The 17770-nt window shown below is 61.2% G+C and overlaps 4 protein-coding genes across 14 annotated transcripts in view; 2 read left to right on the top strand and 2 right to left on the bottom strand.

Annotated features, from left to right (window-relative positions):
* The first annotated feature begins 39 nt into the window (after positions 1–39).
* Positions 40–4797, top strand: SAR1A (secretion associated Ras related GTPase 1A). Its single transcript, XM_086900003.1, has 7 exons — positions 40–77; positions 420–494; positions 1387–1506; positions 1941–2006; positions 2400–2503; positions 2987–3118; positions 3682–4797. The coding sequence occupies exons 2-7, from the start codon at positions 437–439 to the stop codon at positions 3796–3798; spliced, it is 597 nt and encodes a 198-aa protein (XP_086756129.1). The 5' UTR covers positions 40–77; positions 420–436; the 3' UTR covers positions 3799–4797.
* A 799-nt stretch (positions 4798–5596) lies between these two features.
* Positions 5597–7627, top strand: TYSND1 (trypsin like peroxisomal matrix peptidase 1). The gene is made up of 4 exons (XM_086899981.1): positions 5597–6570; positions 6659–6792; positions 6873–7058; positions 7155–7627. Exons 1-4 carry the CDS (start codon positions 5597–5599, stop codon positions 7364–7366), a joined length of 1506 nt encoding a protein of 501 aa, XP_086756107.1. The 3' UTR covers positions 7367–7627.
* A 719-nt stretch (positions 7628–8346) lies between these two features.
* SPOCK2 (SPARC (osteonectin), cwcv and kazal like domains proteoglycan 2) lies at positions 8347–13829 on the bottom strand. Its single transcript, XM_086900002.1, has 12 exons — positions 13599–13829; positions 11452–11460; positions 11195–11240; positions 10799–10913; positions 10614–10716; positions 10425–10533; positions 10228–10347; positions 9929–10147; positions 9139–9201; positions 8873–9010; positions 8553–8789; positions 8347–8407 (listed from the first exon to the last, which is right to left on the bottom strand). The coding sequence occupies exons 1-11, from the start codon at positions 13812–13814 to the stop codon at positions 8644–8646; spliced, it is 1284 nt and encodes a 427-aa protein (XP_086756128.1). The 5' UTR covers positions 13815–13829; the 3' UTR covers positions 8347–8407; positions 8553–8643.
* A 2312-nt stretch (positions 13830–16141) lies between these two features.
* ASCC1 (activating signal cointegrator 1 complex subunit 1) overlaps positions 16142–17770 on the bottom strand; it is a 34256-nt gene continuing 32627 nt past the window's right edge. For all 11 annotated transcript variants that reach the window (XM_023930092.2, XM_023930095.2, XM_086899988.1 and 8 more), the window contains one exon: positions 16142–16723. In XM_023930092.2, the coding sequence (XP_023785860.1) occupies positions 16607–16723 (117 nt within the window). In that variant the 3' untranslated portion in view covers positions 16142–16606. The remainder of the gene's footprint in view (positions 16724–17770) is intronic.

The raw sequence follows: 17770 nt of genomic DNA, 5'->3' as shown, positions 1-17770 counted from the left end.
TGACGCGTTTCCGGCGGGGCGCTGGCGGCGGCCGCGGACGGGACTCGGTGGCGGCGGCGGCCCGGGGGCAGCCGGGGGTGAGCGGCGGGGGTGGCCGCGTGGACCGGCCGGGCCCGGCGGGATGCTCGGCGGGGCGGCGGGCGCCTGGCAGGACCGGACGAGGGGCGGCGGCGGCGCGGGGGGTGACACGCAGGCAAAGCGGGGGCGGGGCGGGGGCCAGGCCTCGCCGCCCGCCCTTGAGGCCGGTCCCCCTCAGCCCCGCGGCCCCTCATCCCCTGTCTCCTCTCACCCCCGGCCCCCTTCGCCTCCGCTGCCCCCGTCCCCGAGACCCCCGATCCCCCCTTCCCGGACCCCCTGAGCGCCGCTCCCTTTTAGCACCGACGCTCCGTAATTCGGGGTTTGGGTTTTGTCCCCCGCAGGCTTTTTATTTCCAGAGATGTCGTTCATCTTCGAATGGCTCTACAACGGCTTCAGCAGCGTCTTGCAGTTCCTAGGTAATGCCGCGGCTCCCTCCGTGCCTCAGCAGCCCCTGGCAGCCCCCTCTGGGTCGCTTTGGCTTCTCCCATTGCCAGTATCCCATAAAACTCGGGGATTAAGGTGGTGTGCAGCAGTGCAAAGTCTGGTGAGGAGGCTGCGTTTCGATAAAGGGGCTTTTACTCGGGTGCAGAGGAACTTTGAGAGTATTTGGAGGCGTTGGGCTCCCACTCAGGTGTTTCTCTTGCCCTTTAGAAGCCTGAGAGCAGCTGGGCTGGCACCCAGGGCCTGTCCAGCCCCAGACAGAGGTGCTGCCTGGCCAGGGAGGGAACCCCATCCTCCTCATCCTCCTTCCAGAGTCCTGGATTCCAGTGGAACTCCTTGCTGGAGGATGGGGTGCCCATTCTCCTGATCATCTCTTGAAAGGAGGGTGAGAGGCACGGGGTGAGGAAAAGTCCCGTTGGAAACCTTTGGGAGCTTTCCCGTGGCAGACAGGACAAAAAAAATCAGTTTATGCCAAGAAAACAACGCGCTGTTCCCTGCTTTGCACTTTTTCCTGGAAGACTCGCTGCTGTCTTTTACGAGTTTGTTCAGTTTTCACATCATTCACAGGGGAGACAGATTGATCCATAATAATCTTCTGCACGTGAGGATGGACTGGAGGAAGGAATGGAATACTCAGGAGAAACGCTAGCTTAGGAAATGTCCATTGCTGTAAACATGCCTTGGAAAAAACCTGTTGGAGCTGTGTGTGTTTTCCCTGCTGCCCCATGTCCATGCTGGAAATGTGTACAGGTGGCAGCAGAGCTCTGGGAAAGGGCTTCCCCAAAAAAACAGCGGCGGCAGCGCGGCGTTCCGGCTCCGGATGAGCCCGCTGGAGTTTTCCTCTTGCTTTGTTCCTTCTCCTCGCAGGTTTGTACAAGAAGTCTGGAAAGCTGGTGTTCCTGGGGTTGGATAACGCAGGGAAAACCACTCTGCTGCACATGCTCAAAGATGACAGGCTGGGTCAGCACGTCCCCACGCTACATCCCAGTAAGTCTCCCTGGGAAAAGCCTCCTGGTGTGGTTTTTCCTCTGGAATTTTGGGTACACGGTGCAGGAGGACACCTTGGTGGCAGTTCTGCCTGGGGGATTTGAGGATCTTGAAACCTGAGCTGTGGTTGCAGCTGCACTGTGGTTCCCAAAGCTGAAGTGGATCTGTGTTTTCCTCTCTAGAAATGCCCAATTGGTGTGGCTCAATTAATAGAAGGGGAAGATTTTCCTAATGGAAAGCATAATAAGGGATAATAATTGCAGGTTAAAAAGCTTCAGTGGGAAGTGCTGCTCATGATTTGTTTCAGAATTCCACAGGAAGTTGAGGGAATTCCTTATTGGAGGATAGTGTGTGATGCCAGCATGAATGCCTGAGAAATTCTGTCCATCACAACTTCCTTGTTTTCCTGAATCCCAGTCTGTTTCCCATTTCAGCATCAGAGGAGCTGACGATTGCTGGAATGACCTTCACGACTTTTGATCTGGGTGGACATGAACAAGGTAAGGAAGAAATGAGCAAAGATTGATCCTGACGAGCGTCAGCAATTAGCTGGGCCTAATTATTTATTGCCTGGATTTATTTATGGAACGACACGTGGAAGCGACCTCCTGGCTGTAGGATTCCTTGGGAGGAAATGCTGCCAGTTCATGCTCTGCTGCCTGAAGTATTTTTAGCTGTGGAAAACTCCGATATAATTTAGTTTGAATAATTGATGAATTTTTAATTCTGCTCTTTCTAGAAGTTTTAAACACAGGGGGTTTTGCCCTTTTATGCACTAAAATATTGGAAGGGAGACACCCTGGCTAAAAAGGCAGCCATGGTTGCTGAGGTTTGGTGGAGAATCTCCTGTGTGGAGATTTCACAGGGCCACGTTTGTCCTTTGTGTTTTCCAGCTCGCCGCGTTTGGAAAAACTACCTGCCTGCCATCAATGGGATCGTCTTCCTGGTGGACTGTGCAGATCACTCACGGCTTATGGAATCCAAAGTTGAGCTTAATGTAAATACACTTCTCTTCTTTCCCTTCTCAAGACCTCTCATCAGCTCAATTATAAATAACAGCCCTCTCTGCCAGAGGTGGAGGAGCCTGGATGTCTTTACTCTGGGTTGACCACGGGCACCTGAGTTCAGGGGAGGCTCAGGTTGGACACCAGGAGGAATTTCTCCATGGCAAGGGAGCTCAGGCCTTGGCAGGGGCTGCCCAGGGAGCTTTGGAGTCCCCATGCCTGGAGGTGTCCAGGGAAGGGCTGGACGTGGCACTCAGTGCTCTGGGCTGGGGACAAGGTGGGGATGAGGCACAGCTTGGACTCCATGGGCTGGGAGGGATTTTCCAGCCTCAGTGATCCTGTGAGTCTTCCACAGGAGTATGGAAGCCACAAAAACGAGCCTTTGTTGTTCAGAGAGCTTAAGCAAAACCATTTTCTTCAGGCAACAACTCCTTTTTCCACCTCTCTGCTCAACTCTTGTTGGTTCTTGCACGCAGGCGTTAATGACAGACGAGACAATATCCAACGTGCCAATCCTTATCTTGGGAAACAAAATCGACAGACCAGAGGCCATCAGCGAGGAGAAACTGAGGGAGATCTTTGGGCTCTATGGACAGACCACAGGAAAGGTAGGGAGGCATCCAAATCTGGGATTGTCACGGGCAGGGGAGAGCTTGCCAGCTTCCTTGCAGATCGAGGGAATTTGTCCACTAATTGGCCAAGGTCAATCAGTAATAATAAAGATGATGTGCCTGAAGGGAGCCTACAAGAGGGAGACTGTTTAAAAGCCATGGAGTGGTGGTACAAGAGGGACTGGCTTCCTACTGCCAGAGGGCAGGTTCACGTGGGAAACTGGAAAGAGGTTCTTCCCTTTGAGGTTGCTGAGTGCCTGGCACAGGGTGCCCAGAGAAGCTGTGGCTGCCCCATCCCTGGAAGTGTTCAAGGCCAGGTCGGACGGGGCTTGGAGCAACCTGGGATAGTGGGACCTGGCAATGGGGTGCAGTGAGGTCATCTTTAAGGTCCCTTGTAACCCAAAACTCTGGTGATGCCCTTGGGCAAGTTTTGAGGCTGCTGGGATTGTCCAAAATGCAGTCCTCACACACAGGGGCCTGCGAGAGGAGCTCCCCTGATGGCTGTGGCTCCCCTGAGGGCACCAGGGGTGCAGATGTGACTCCTGTTTGGATTTCCCCAGGGAAATGTGCCACTGAAGGACCTGAATGCTCGCCCCATGGAGGTGTTCATGTGCAGCGTGCTCAAGAGGCAAGGCTACGGTGAGGGCTTCCGCTGGCTATCGCAGTACATTGACTGATGCTGGCACGGACACGAGAGTTTTACTCCTCTGGACTGATCCTGTTCACAGCTTCCTATGGACTTTTCTATTAGAACATGGAAGGCTTTCCAAGTGCATACTGGCATTGTCCAAGAGACTCCTGGTTTTCCGGCTGCCCTTATGGCACAGTGGTGACACCACTCTTTTCCACGCGGCGGGGAGGCAGCGCCGTTCCTGAGTTGTCCCTGCCAGTTCGGTGACAGCGGGGCTGCTCCAGTCTGGGAAGGCCAAACTCTGCACGCTGCAGTGTAACAGCTGAAAAAGAGAGCACGTCTCACCACTGTGGTTAATTGACTTCAAAACAAACAAACAAACAAAAAACAGAAAAGGAAAAAGCAATTATATTTTTTAAAGAAAGTGTTAATGTAAATGGCGTCCCTTCTAACTTTTTAGTTTAAAGTTCATCTTGTTTAGTCCAGAGTCTGGTTTAGGGTTTTTTAAAAATATATTTAACGGTATTTAGGTATTTCACAAATTACTGAACCAAGGTATCACGATATTAGAAGTCCTCAATAAACATAGCATTTGGGCTTAACTGAGCTGTAGGGTGGCTGTGCTGTGTCACACTGACCGACGACGGCGAGGTGCCGTTGGGACTGAGGTGTGCAATCCCAGCTTCTTTAGTTTACAGGGATTATTTTTATTATTTTTTTTTTTTCCTAGTTGGGGAGGAGCACCTGCTGCAGGTGTTGGGGGTGGTGTCCAGTGGGAAGGGGCTGCCTGGTTCTCCCTCAGGCCAGACCCTCCATTGAGGATTCTCTGGCCACGCCATCGCAGTAAGAACCACGGAGCTGTTTCGGTTGTTGTAGCATGGAAGTGTTTGACATTTGCATATCATGAGGTGATTAATGTAGACTAAACCGGTTTCTTTTATACTCTCAACGGACATTTTTTTTTTTTTTTTGTCTGAAGTTTCATTGCTGTCTGGCACTCATTTTCAGTTCAATAAAAACATGTTGTTCTCCTCTGAAGGGGCAACGAGCCTCAGTCTGGCTTGGTGTTTGCTGGGCCTTGGGGCCATCAGAACACCAGCCACAGAGTTCCAGAAGCATTTGGATGCCATTCTCAGGCACAGGGTGGGATTCTTGGGGCTGTCCTGTGCAGGGCCAGGAGCTGGACTCAATCCCCGTCGCTTCCATCTCAGGATATTCAATGGTTCCATGGTTCTGTGGCCTGCGTGGTGCAGCCGGTGAGGGAAACCGAGGTAGGGTGGAAGAGCCGCCTGTCTCTGGGCTGGCAACCGGGAGGGCTCATGGCTTGCAGGGCCTTTGCTCCTGCTGTAAGGAAACCACAGCGAGCCCCAGACAGCCGGGAAGGGGCTGGGGGGGGAAAGGGGGAGCTGGGGCTTCGGCTCTGACTCCCGGTGTTCAGGGGGATTTTAGCTCTCCCAGAGGGATTTTACCAGTCCGGGTGCCTCTGTTGGAAGTAAAGGTTGGGTACTCGTTTGTGCTGCGGGTGAAGCGAGCGTGGCCGTGGGCTGTCCGGGGCGAGGGTACCGGGGAAGTGGGGGCTTGTGCCGACTGAGGGCTGGCGCTGGGACCGAGAGCGGCGGTGGGCGCGATTCTGCCCGGGAAGCGGGGGCCGAGGGACGGCTCCGAACGAGGGATCCCTGAAGGGGGCAGCGGGCCGGCCCGGGGGCCGCGCACCCCCCGTGAGGGCCCCTCGGGGGCGTGTCCGCCACGTGCGCGCCCCGCCCCAGCCAATGGGGAGGGCGCGGGGGGCGCCCCCAGCCAATGGGCGCGCGGGGCGGGCCCGTGGGCGGGGCGCGGCGGCGGCGATGGCGGCGGCGCCGCCGTGCTGCGCGGTGCGGGTGAGGGGCGCGGGCGGCGGCAATGGCGGCTGCAGCGGGCTGGTGCTGTGCCGCCGCCCCGCGCTGGTGCTCTGCCACGCCGCCGTCTTCGCCCCGTTCCTGCGCGCCGGCTCCGCCGCCTGGGCACGGCCCGCCGCGCTGCCGCCCGCCGCGCTGCGGCCGTGCCCTTGCCTCAGCGTGGTGCTGGGCGCCGAGGCCGGCGGGCTGCGGGAGCTCGATGCGCGGCTGCTGGCGCTGGTGCCGTGCGCGGCGTTCCGGCGGGCGCTGGAGCGCGGCCTCGGGCGGGCGGAGCGGTGGCGGTTCGGGGCCCAGGAGGAGGAGGGCACCGAGCCGCGGGCGCTGCCCTGGTTCGCCTGGCTGCGGGTGCCCGGGCTGGACGCGGCCGAGGGCGGCTGGGCGGCGCGGGCCAGCGCCGGCTGCCTGCGCAAGGGGCAGGCGCTGCTGGCCTGCGGCTCCCCCTTCGGAGACCTGTGCCCCGAGCTCTTCCTCAACACGCTGAGCCGGGGGGTGGTCAGCAACCTGGCGGGCGAGGAGAACGCCCTGGTGCTCACCGATGCCCGCTGCCTGCCCGGCACCGAGGGCGGCGCCGCCTTCGTGCCCTCGCCCGACGGGCCCCGCGTGGTGGCCGTGATCGCCGCCTCCTTCTGCTGGAAGGGCGCCGAGTGGGTCGGGCTGACGCTGCTCTGCTCGCTCGCCGCCATCCTGCGCAGCAGCGCCGCTGTCCTGGGCGAAGCCGGCATCGTGGTGCCGCCGCTGCCGGCGTGGGTGGCCGCGGTGCCGGCGAGCAGCGGGCAGGACCCCCTGGGCTGGACGGCGCTGGTGGAGTGCGGGGCGACCTGGGGCTCCGGGGTGCTGCTGGCCCCGAGGATGCTCCTCACCTGCCGGCACGTCGTGGAGGCCAGGACCCCGCTCCATGTGACGGCGGCAGCGGGCCCCGGCCAGTGAGTGCGGTTGTGCCCCACCCTCCCACCTTAATCCCCCCGCCCCGCGTGTCCTCTGTGTTTGACATCTCGTTAACCGTGTCCTCAGGGATGCCGCCGTGCTCAGGGGACGTGTGGTGTTTGCCACCGAGGAGTCGTCCCCCTTCGACGTGGCCGTGGTGGAGCTGGAGGAGAGCGTGCCCGGCTTTGTCCCGCCGTGCCTGGCCGACACCTTCGTCCCCGGTAAGCAATGGCGGGACGCGGGGGGTGGGGTAGGGGCTGCCTCGCCCCCTTGCACCCACCTCCCGCCTCTCCCATCCCAGGAGAAGAGGTGAGCGTGGTGGGCTACGGGGCTTTGGGACCGGCGTGCGGCCCCTCGGTGACAGCCGGGGTCCTCTCGGCCGTGGTGGCGGTGGCCGGGCGCCCTGTCATGCTGCAAACCACCTGTGCTGTCCACGGGGGCTCCAGCGGCGGCCCCCTCGTGTCCTCCCGCAGCGGATGCCTCATGGGTGAGCCAGGGCTCTCCCTCCCCGGCGGTAATTGTGGGTCCCATGGGTGTCCCCCGGCCGGTCCCAGTGACGTGGGCATCGCTCCCTCCCCGCCAGGCATCGTGGCCAGCAACACGCGGGACACCGGTGCGGGGGCCACCTACCCCCACCTCAACTTCTGCATCCCCATCACCGTCCTGCAGCCCCTCATCGCGGGCTACCGCCGCACCGGCGACCCCCAGGCCTTCGCTGGGCTCAACCGGGTGGCCGAGGGGGTGCGGGCGACTTGGCAGCTCCAGCAGCGGCCGGGACCCCCCAGCAAGCTCTGAGCCCCCCCAGGTGGGGGGGCGTGTGCCAGGGACCGAGGTACCAGGGACCGAGGTACCAGGGACCGAGGTGCTGCGGATGGAGCTGCCACACCCCCTCTTCAGCCCCGGTGCTGTGGGGACCCAAGCACCTGGACTCCTCACCCTGGGGCAGGGGGTATGGCACAGTGCCTTTGACAGCTGCTGACGGCCCCAAACTGGGGAGGTTTGGGGTCTGTATTATTGTTTTGTTTTCTCCCTGGGGCCATAAATGCTGTGAGTTGAGGCCCTGGTGTTCCGTGGTGCTGAGTGGCTGCACGGGGTGTGGTGGAGGCCCTCACTAGGGCATGGGTTGGGTTGTGGGGAGCAGGCAGGCCCTGTAAGGGATATTCTGGGTCAGTGGGGAGCAGGCAGGCCCTGTAAGGGATATTCTGGGTCAGTGGGGAGCAGGCAGGCCCTGTAAGGGATATTCTGGGTCAGGGATAGGATTGGGGTCTCGTTTGGGGTTGGGGTAAAGCACGGGCAGGGAGGGCAGTTCTGAGTCCTTCTACTGCTCCAGACCCTGTGGAAAGGGGATTAGTTTGGGGTCCTGGAGAGGGTCAGGAGCTGGGGAGGGGACATATCCCTGGGGAGGGAGTCCAGTTCCAGCTTCTTGGCAGGCGAGTGCAGGAACCAAAGCCAGGGCACCGGCAGGGGGGCACTCCTACCCCCACCCACAGCCCAGCCCAGCAGCAGCACCACCCCCTCCCCAGGACACCCCTGCAGGGCCGCTGGGTGCAGGGGGGCCACGGGGAGTGCCAGGGGGAGGAACGGGCGGGCGAGTGTTTGACACAGCACGGGGTATTTATTTCACAGCCGCTACACAACGCCGGGGGCCGGGGCAGCCACGCAAGCACAACATGAGGGGGGATGCGGGGAGGAAGAGGAGGGGCAGCTTATCTATAAGGGGGTTTGTTGATTTGGGGTTTGGTTTTTTTTTTTCTTTTGTTTTTTTTTTTTCCCACTTTTATTAGCGCCATTTGCCCGGTTGAAGACCACGCAGCAGCACACTAGGCCTACAAGGCTCTACCCAAAAAAAAAAAAAAAAAAAAAAAAAAAAGAAAAAAGCTCAAATTTGCACAAGAGCGGCCCCCCACGCCCCGCTCGCCCCCTCCCCGGGCGAGCGCCCCATTGCCCCATCCCACACGGGACCGGAGGGGGGAGCACCCACCCTATGCCGCACCGGCAGCGGGGGGCTCACGGGGACCCCCAGCTGGGGGGCTGCCTCCCGGCCGTGCCGCCCACCGGGCTCTCCTGCTCCTCTACCAGATGTAGCCGCCGTCGTCGCCCTCGCCCGCTTCGCCCTCCTCTTCCTCGCCTTCCTCGCCCGCTTCCTCCGGCTCCTTCTCCTCCTCGTCCTCCCAGCCCACGCTGCTCCCGAAGTCGCCGGAAAACCCCGTCGCTTCATCTGCGGGGGCGAGCGGCGGAGGTTCAGGGCCGGTGCCGGGGTCACCGCGCCGTCCCCAGGCGGGCGCTCCCCGCAGCTCTCACCGCAGTCGGGGCTGCCGTGGCCGCGGGTGCCCGTCAGCTCGGCCCCGTGCTGGTCCACGCACCAGCACTCGCCACCGCCCGGCTCGCACTGTGCCCGCCGGTAGTAGCCATCCTCATCGCAGCTGGGGATGAAGGTGCCTGCAGGGGAAGCCATGGCCCCCCACCCCCCCACGAAGACGTGCAGTGCCAAAGCTCCCCCGGGCGCTCCCCGTCCTCATCCCGGCCCGGCACTGCGGGGGGAAAGGGCCCTGGGATGCCCCACTCACCCAGCTTTTTTTTGGTTGCTTCTTGGATCTGGATCTTCTCCAGCTCCCTGAGACAGGGCGGCTCTGCAGCAACGCCACACGCCGCTCTTAGGGTGGGCATGCGGCCCCCCCATGGCGGGGAACCTCTCACCCCACACAGTGTGCACCCCCAAACCCAGGGCATTCATCCCCGTGGTGGTGTGCATCCCCCAGAACTCCACAGCACCAGGGAGTGCATCCCCCCCAGACCCCACAGCCTGCATTCCCCACGGTGTGTCCCCACCCCTGCCCAGGGAGTGCATCCCCCCCAGACCCCACAGCCTGCATTCCCCACGGTGTGTCCCCACCCCTGCCCAGGGACTGCATCCTCCCAGCTCCATCGTGTGTATCCCCCATGCCCCATGCTGTGCGTCTCCCTTGACCCAAGATGTGCTTCCCCGTGACCCACAGCACTCCTCCCTGCACCCCAAACCCCCTGGTGCACCTCTCCCCTTAAGGCAAACATCCCACAGGCACCCCAAACCCACATGACATAATCCCCATGACGGAATCTCCCCCGTGATGTACATCCCTCCCCCACACACGCTAACCCACAGTGTGGGTTCCTTATGACCCCGTGATGTACATCCCCACTCCAATCCCAGGATGAACATCCCCCATCCCCCAGTCCCACAGCACGGATCCCCCATGATGTACAATCCCAATCCCAGTCCCACAGCGTGCATTCCCCGGTCCGTGGCGTGCATCCTCCTGACCCCGAGGTGTCCAGCCCCCGGCCCCACAGCACCGTCTCCCCCCTGCCCCGACGCACTTTCCCTCCAGAAGCAGAAGCACCACTCGGGAGCGGAGACTCGGCCGTCCCTGGAGGTGTCGCAGGAGTTGAAGAAGGCGCGGATGCACACCTCGTACTTGTCCAGGTTGATGGCGGCCAGCTCGGCCGCCTCCAGGAAGAGATCCCCGCTGGTGTCCAGCCGGGCAAACATCCACCCCACCGCCTCCTTGCAGGTGGCCGCCACGCTCCTCTCCAGCGCTGCAGGGCAGGATGAAGCCCGTGGGGCTCCCGCAGGGACATCACCCCAGGTCCCCTCCCTGCGCTGGGGACACACGTACCGGTGGTGGGGCTGGCGGGGAGCCCCCCGGAGCCGTTCTGCTTGGCGTTCTCACGCAGCAGCTGGAACCAGTCGCGCAGGCGGTCACCCAGGTCGGCCAGATCCTGCCCGGTGCACAGTTCTGGAGGGGTCCAGCGGGGCAGCGTCAGGCCGGGCAGAGCTCGGGGACAGTCCCCCGGTGTCCCGCACCCCACTCACCTTGTTTGGTGTCGCCGGCGGGGCTATGCGGGGTCGGGCAGGGGCACTGCCCCTCGCAGCGCACAGTCAGCTGCTTGCTGGCCAGGCACGCCTGCTGCTCCAGCTTGCACTGCGGGGCGGCAGCGGGACGTCGGCGGGGGGACACGGGCCACGGGGCCCCGTCCCCGCGGCTGCCGCCGCTGTCCTTACCGCCGAGCTGTAGGTGTGGCCGTCGGAGCCGCAGACGGCGGCCACCGGGGCGGCGTGGCAGGGCTTGCAGCCCCCGTGCGCCTTGGGGCCCAGCGGCTTGATCCTGCACGGGGCGAGAGGATGCTGAGCCCCCCGCCCCGGCTCCCCCCTTCCTCCTGCCGGCCCCGGAGCCGCCGAGCTCGTACCTGTGCTCCAGCTTCTTGCGGCTGATGCACATGGCGCGCTGGTAGCCCTGCGCCACGCACACCTTGTGCCGGCTGCACTTCACCTTCTGGCAGGGGTCCTTGGTGGTGTCCAGGGCTGGGGGGACAGAGGGGGGACTGGGGCAGGCGGGGACGCCCCAGGGGAGCCCCGGCAGCGCTGGCCGGCAGCCGACCCGGCACAAAGCGCCATTCAGGCCGCAGCTGGGCAGCCGCCTCGGCACCAGCTGCTGCTGCACGGCTCGCCCCGACCCCACCAGCGCTCCCAGCCCGAAGGGAAAAGCCCGGGGGGTGCGAGCAGAGGGTGCAGCCCCCCCACCCCCGTCATACTGGCTGGCACCGAGCCCACCGTGCCTCATCCCGAACCCATCTCAGCGGTACCTTCATCCCCGGGCTGGTTGTCCTCCCAGCTCTTGATGTAGTCATCCTGCGAATTGGGGAAGAGCCCGCGTGAGCGCCGGTGGCTTGGGAGGCGACACCGGGCCAGGCGTGCCATCACCCGGCTCGGAGCCACCGGCCCGGAGAGGCTCCCGCTGCTCACACCCCCCTGGGCACCCCCAGAGCGGGAGGCAGGGACGGGGGGCAGCCTCCCCCCCACAAGCGGCGTGTCACCCCCTCGGCAGCCCCTCGAGGCTCACCTCCACCTCCTGGCAGCACGGCAGCGAGATGGCCCAGCCGGCACCGAGAAAAGAGAGAGAGAGAGCGCCCACCGTGAGCTCTGGGACAGCCCAAAGCGCTGCTCCTGCTGTGCCCCAAGCCACAGCGACAGGGCACCCCGACCTGCCGGTGCCCAAAGCTCTCGCCACCAGCCCTGGGTATCACTGGCACCGACCACCAACGTGCTCACCCTTCTCTGGCTCTAGACCTGTAATCCTGGAGAGCTTTTTCACAGGATAAAGCCTTCCCCCACCAGCCAGCTGGGAAAGCCGAAATGGCATCGGGTGGAGGATGATCCCATGCCTCACTTGGGAGCCCAGTGAGGACCTCAGGGGATCCCACCCCGATTCTTCAATCGTGAGCCCAGAAGGAGTGGGCCAAGATGGATGTCGCTGTCTGGGGAGGCAGAACTGCTGCCACAGGGCCCCGAAAGCATCGCGGGGGTGTGGGGGAGTAGCAGGGACTCCAACCCTCCCGGCAGGCAGCATCCCCCTCCCCACGGGATGCTCCGGGGTGGGCTTTGCGGTAAAGCAGGAGCATCCCTGCCGCCCCGGGGAAGGTGGGCAGGGTCTGGGATGGCAGCTGGAAGCAGCGGCACGGGAGGCAGCTCTGGAGGGGATGTCTCGCTCCAGCACGGCCGTGTTTGCACCGCAATCGATAGCCGCGTTCCCGTGCCGTGATTGGTAACACTGCGGCGCCCGACAGCTCCCTGCGGCCGCCGGCCTCCTCCCCGTGCATCCCCCCAGCGGTGCTGCTCAGTCGAAAACCCCACAAATCCATGGATTTGCTTATTAATCCAAGCTAACAGCCAGCAGGGCTGCAGCCCCCCCAGCTCGGCAGCAGGGTGGGCCCCACGTGTGCTGCCAGCGCCCGGGGATGGGGATCCCTCGGCCCTGAACCCCCGGGGATGCTCAGTGCACGTCCACAAGTGCTCCCCTCGAGCACCCGCAGCCATCCCAGGTCCCAGCTGCCCAGTGCTGGCGTTGGCCAGCGGGGGTGTTGCGGGCAGGGATCTCCAGGGGGAGGAATTTACACCTTTGCACCCTCACCCGTGCTCTGCCACCCTAACTGCTTTATTTCGGGGATGGTGCCCCCCGCCCAGCCCTGCGGTGAGTATATCTCCCTTGCTGCCATCCGTCCGTCCATCCATCCATCCATCCATCCATCCATCCATCCATCATCCATCCAAATCCATCCCATCCTCGCTGCCAAGGTGAACCCGAGTGTGCATCTGAACAAAGACCAGAGGGGCTGGCTCGGGGTGGGGGTGTGAGGCTCGGGGTGTGCCCCCTCCCCTCCCGGCTGCCGCAGGTGGGATGAGGCTGCAGCACCATGTCCCCCACCCCGGAGGACACGAGCTGGAGGTGTAAAACGAGCCCAAGAAAAACCCCGACTGCCCCATAAAATTAAAGGCTGGAGCTAAATGCCATCGAGGCTGTTCGCAAGGGGTGACAGCATCCTCAGCCCGCTGTGCCAGGTGTGCCGGCGCTCCTCCAGCGGTGCCTGCATCCTCATCCTCCCTGCCTCGCGTCCCCCACATCCCCAGGGGTCACCAGCCCGCGGAGGCAGCTCCGGCCGCGGCTGCGGCACCGCGCGGGGCTCCGGGGACACCCCGCGGGGCTCGGGGGAGCGGGAGCCGGGGGGATGCTCGTTCCCTGACATGGGCTGGGCTGGCACCGAGGCTTTCAGGCCACGGCGCAGCCCCCGCAACGGGCGGGCGGGCCCTGCCTGCACCCCCGTGTGGGGCACGGAGAGAGGGCGCAGGGGACAGCACCCCCGCTCACCGGAGAGGGTCGGTTTGGCATCAAGCCCTGGCCACGGAGACACTGGCATAAGCCACGCAGCTTTGGCGACGGGCAGGGAGGCGGCGGCGCTGCCGGAGCCGGTGAGCATCCCCCGGGTACCGGGGCCGGCAGCCGCCCACGGCCGCGGCGGGATGCGGGCACCGCCGAGCATCCCCGGGCGCCGCGATGGGGCCGGGGCCGGGGCCGGGGCCGGGGCCGGGGCCGGGGCCGGGGAGGGTCGCTCTGCGGCAGCCGCAGCGGCGGGGCGGGGAGTGCGGGGAGGGGGCTCCCGGTGCCCGGCAGCGCGTCCCGTCTCCCCCGCCCCGCTGCCGGCGCGGACTCACGTCTCGGAAGCGGTTCCAGTGCTTGATCCTGCCGCCGTACTGGGAGATGGACGAGAGCCACTGCTCGTCCTCCATGAAATTGCCGGGGCTCTCCCCCGCCGCGGCGGGCCCGGGGCCGGTGGCGGGGCCGGCGGCGGGCCCGGGGCCGGCGGCGGCGGCGGGCAGGAGCAGGGCCAGCAGGGCCAGCAGGGCGCGGCGCCCGCCGCAGCCCCGCATGCTGCCGCAGCGCCGGGGGGAGCGGGCGCGGTGCGGAGCGGTGCGGTGCGCACGGGGAGGCGCCGCCGGCGAGTGCGGCCGCGGGGCGGCACCGGGCGGCACCGGCGGGAGGGCCGGGGCGGGGCCTCCGCCGCGCCCGCCGCACCTGCGCGCCGGCAGCGGGGCGGGGGAGCCGCCGGCACGGCACGGCCGCAGCACCGGTCCCGCTTCTGTCCCCATCCCGCACCCCCGTCCCTGACCTGAACCCGTCCCGCGTCTCTCATCCCGCATCCCCCGCCACACCCCCATCCTGAAGTCCTCGTCCTGCACTACCGCGTCCCCATCCTGCATTCCCCGTTCTCCATTCCCTGACACACCCCCTTCCCGCATCCTCTCTTCTGCATTCCTGGGCTCTATCCGGTCTCCATTCCACCTCCCCCATCCTGCATCCACTGTCACACCCCTACCCTGCACCCCTCATCCCTGGTCCACACCGTGTCCTCATCCTGCATCCCCATCACATCTCCATTTTCCATCCTCCATCCTGCATCCTTGGCCCCCACCCAGTCTCCACCCCACATCCAATGTCCTGCATCTCTTGGTCCCCGGAATGTTCTCATCCCACATCCCTGCCAGATCTGTGTCCTACATCCTTCATCCAGCATCCCTGGTCCCTGCTAGGTGCCCATCTCACATCCCCCATCCTGCATCCCCTGCTACGTCCCCATCCAGCACCAGTCAGCCCACAATCCCTCATCCTTACCATCTATCCATCGTGCATCTCCCATTCCTTTCACATCTCTGTGTACCCCATCCTGCATTCCCAGACCCTACTGCACCCCAATCCCACAGCCCCTCATCCCTGCCATATCCCTGCATCTCCCATCCTCCAACCCCCTCTCCCTGCGATGCTCACACTGCGGTCCCCATTCCTCAGCCATCCCAGCACAGCATCTTAGGGCTCCAGGGAAAAATCCCACCCCTTTCCCAAGGTTCTGCTTTTGGATTTTCCCGTCTTCTCAGCCAGGGGAAATCAGGGTAAGCAACAAGTAACAACTCACCCCAGCTGCAGCTCCTTCACAGCTTCAGCTGGGGATGCCATAGCACACATCCAGCTTCTCTTCTCCCTGCCAGGACACTCAGGATGGGAAGGATAACTGCCAGCAAACCCCAGTGATGACAGGGAAAAGATCAGAATCCTTAATTCTGCCTGGAGAAGAAGGTGTGAAATGAATTTTGCTGTGCCAGGCTAGAGCAGCGGGGTAAGCTGCTTACCAGCGAAATTCAACCAGCTTCCTAAAGAATTGTCACTAAGACATGTTTACACAAGTGGCAAGAGGAGGAGCACGCTCCAATTGTCAAAAACCCGTGTTTGCCTCAGCTTCTCGGTGAGAGCCGTTAAAAACTCGTCAGGCAGAAGCTTCCCAAGGTTCATCTCCCCTTTCCTGGTGGCTGCGTGAGCAGCTCCCGGGTCTGTTCCAAAGAGATTTTCCAAGTACCTCTTGAGGCTGGCGGAAAGATGACAGCAACCGGTGTTAAGTGCTCTCAGCACCTCCCTGTGAGCGTGTGCTGGTGCTCTGCTCCCCGAGGGAACCGTTTGGAAGGCGGCTTTCGGAGAGCACAAAGGCGTTCTGACGCCGAGGGAAAGGACACCAACAGCCCAGCGGCTGTAGCTGGGTACAAGCAAGGGCACCCAGCAAAAGCACAGATGATTTTGATTGCCTGATGTGCAGGCTTGAAAGCAGACAGGCAATTTGGTCTGTGAAACATAAACAGCATCACGTATTGGGGGGCAAAACCAAAAGCAATCCCAATTCCTGAACGACTCCCACTGCTGTTTGTGCATGGCCAAACAGCCAGCTCACTCTGGAGGTGAGAAATGGGGTGAAGACCTCTTAGGAATGATCACTAGGATGTGTGGGTTCTGCTGGAGCACCTGGCTGAGACACTTTCCACCTCTAACACAGCATGATTCCATATCCACAGAAGCAACTAAGAATGGGCAGCAGCACCTGTTTTGTTATAAAACAGCCAAGCACCAGCACCTTCCAGTTTTCAAAGTGTTCATCCTAGGGCAAATTGAAATCCTGTGTCGCTATTTTTACCAAATGTGGAAATTTACAGGAAAAAACAACGTTGTCTTGAGATCTCTGAAGGATTCACAATGGAATCAAAGAGCTTGGTGCTGCTTTTAATGGAGAAACCACCTACAAGGCATATGTTTTTTGACACGCTCCGAAACGGTCACTGGAAAGAGCTCTAACCATCGATGCCTTCTTATTATCATAGTTATGTGCTGTGCTGGAAGTTTAATTACAGAAACTATCAATGCAACAGGAGATAAACACTTTGCTTTTGAAGGGAATTAATTTATTTGGAGATCTACATCACACAGGCACGCTGCTGGAGATCCAAAGCAATGCCTGACCTCAATATCGTTAAATCGTGCTCCGGGAAGCTCTCCTGGATTTTAAATACTTATTTTAAGAACAAACTTCCTTCTTATGAAAAAAAAAAAAAAAAGCCACATTTAAACATCAGTGATGCCCCAAAAGCTCCAGTTCTAGTTGTTTTCTTGGAAAACCAGCAATCCACAGATACCAGAGGCAACTTTGTGACATTTTGGGGAAGGGAGGAGGAAGGACCCTTGGCAACCCCCAAGGAGAGGGCAGTGGGAAAAGCAGCAGGGAAATTCCATGGTTCCCATGCTTTGGAGGAGTCATGAGGCATCCCAGCTTGGAGCTCCCAGGTTCCCACTGAAGATTCACGTCCTATAAAACCTTTCACTGAAGGATCACGCACACAGGGCTGCCTCAAGAGAAGCACAGCTGCCCAGATGTTGCGTAGTAGCCAGAGGCATCCGAGGAGAACCTCTGGGAGAGACGCACCGAGTCCAGCTGCACCTCCCCAAAGTGGAAGTTCTCGAAGAGCTGAAAAGAAGAAGAAGAAAAAAAACCACTTGAAGGGCACCAGAGGAATGGAGCCTGCAGCCAGCCCACGGCTCTCTCACAGGAGCTGGCCCTGTCAAAAGCCTCTACTCACAGATTGGTTTTGCCTTTAAATGAAAATGTTATTTACATTATTTTTCCCACTAAAGACTGCACTTGAACTCTTTTTATCTACAGCAGCAGCTGCTCAAACCTCCCCTATTTTGAGGGAGCATGGGGAGGCTGTTCACTGCACTCCCAGGTGGCTCTCAAGGTGGCAGGCTCTGCAGGAACAAGGTTTGAGGCCAGGAGGTTTGCACTGATCCAGGCCACAGGATGCAGGACTTACCAGCTACAGCTGAGTCCTAATTCAAGCTAGCAGGCTGGAGGCACAAGGCTCCTCATCCCAGCACTGACCCCGCTTTGTTCAACAAATCCGTCTTTGTTCGGCAAAGACTCGAGTGCAAATTAAGGAAAGCAAGCCAGCTCCGGCGCCCGGGGGGGTGTGTCCCTTGCCCATTAATCCAATCCACGAAGCAGACCAAAAAAAAAATGACATCAGAATTTCTTACAAGAAGTTATTGCTGGAAAAGCATCGTGTCCCAAGCGTAAAGTGCTCCTCCCGTTCCATTAAGCAGCAGGAAATTGCTGTACCTGGAACATCAGCTGTGCCTCAGGAAAAGCTTTCTCGGTGGAGATGCTAATTTGGAAGCTCTGTTTAACAGGAGGGCTGTGAGTCACCGAGAACCTGAGCAACGACTTCTCCCCACCTTGGAGATCTCCAAAATGTCCATTCCATCTGTCTCCTATTCAATTTTCTATCTGTCCCTGCAGGCGTGGGCTTGAGACAGTCCCACAGCCCTTCCTGCCCTTACAGAAGGCAAGAAGGAAAGCCAACACCGTTAATCCTCCTGGAGCCAATGGTGCATCAATTCCTCCATAGAGGGAATGACTGAAATCCCAAATAACTACTTAGCATCTGAAAGGCTGCACTTCACCTCCTCCAAAGAGGCATTTGGCTCTGCCTGGCACTGATTTGGGCACAACTGC

The sequence above is a fragment of the Cyanistes caeruleus genome, chromosome 8 (genome assembly GCF_971803275.1).
Source record: "Cyanistes caeruleus chromosome 8, bCyaCae1.hap1.1, whole genome shotgun sequence".
NCBI lineage: Eukaryota > Metazoa > Chordata > Aves > Passeriformes > Paridae > Cyanistes > Cyanistes caeruleus.
This window is presented reverse-complemented; position numbering and strand designations above follow the sequence as displayed.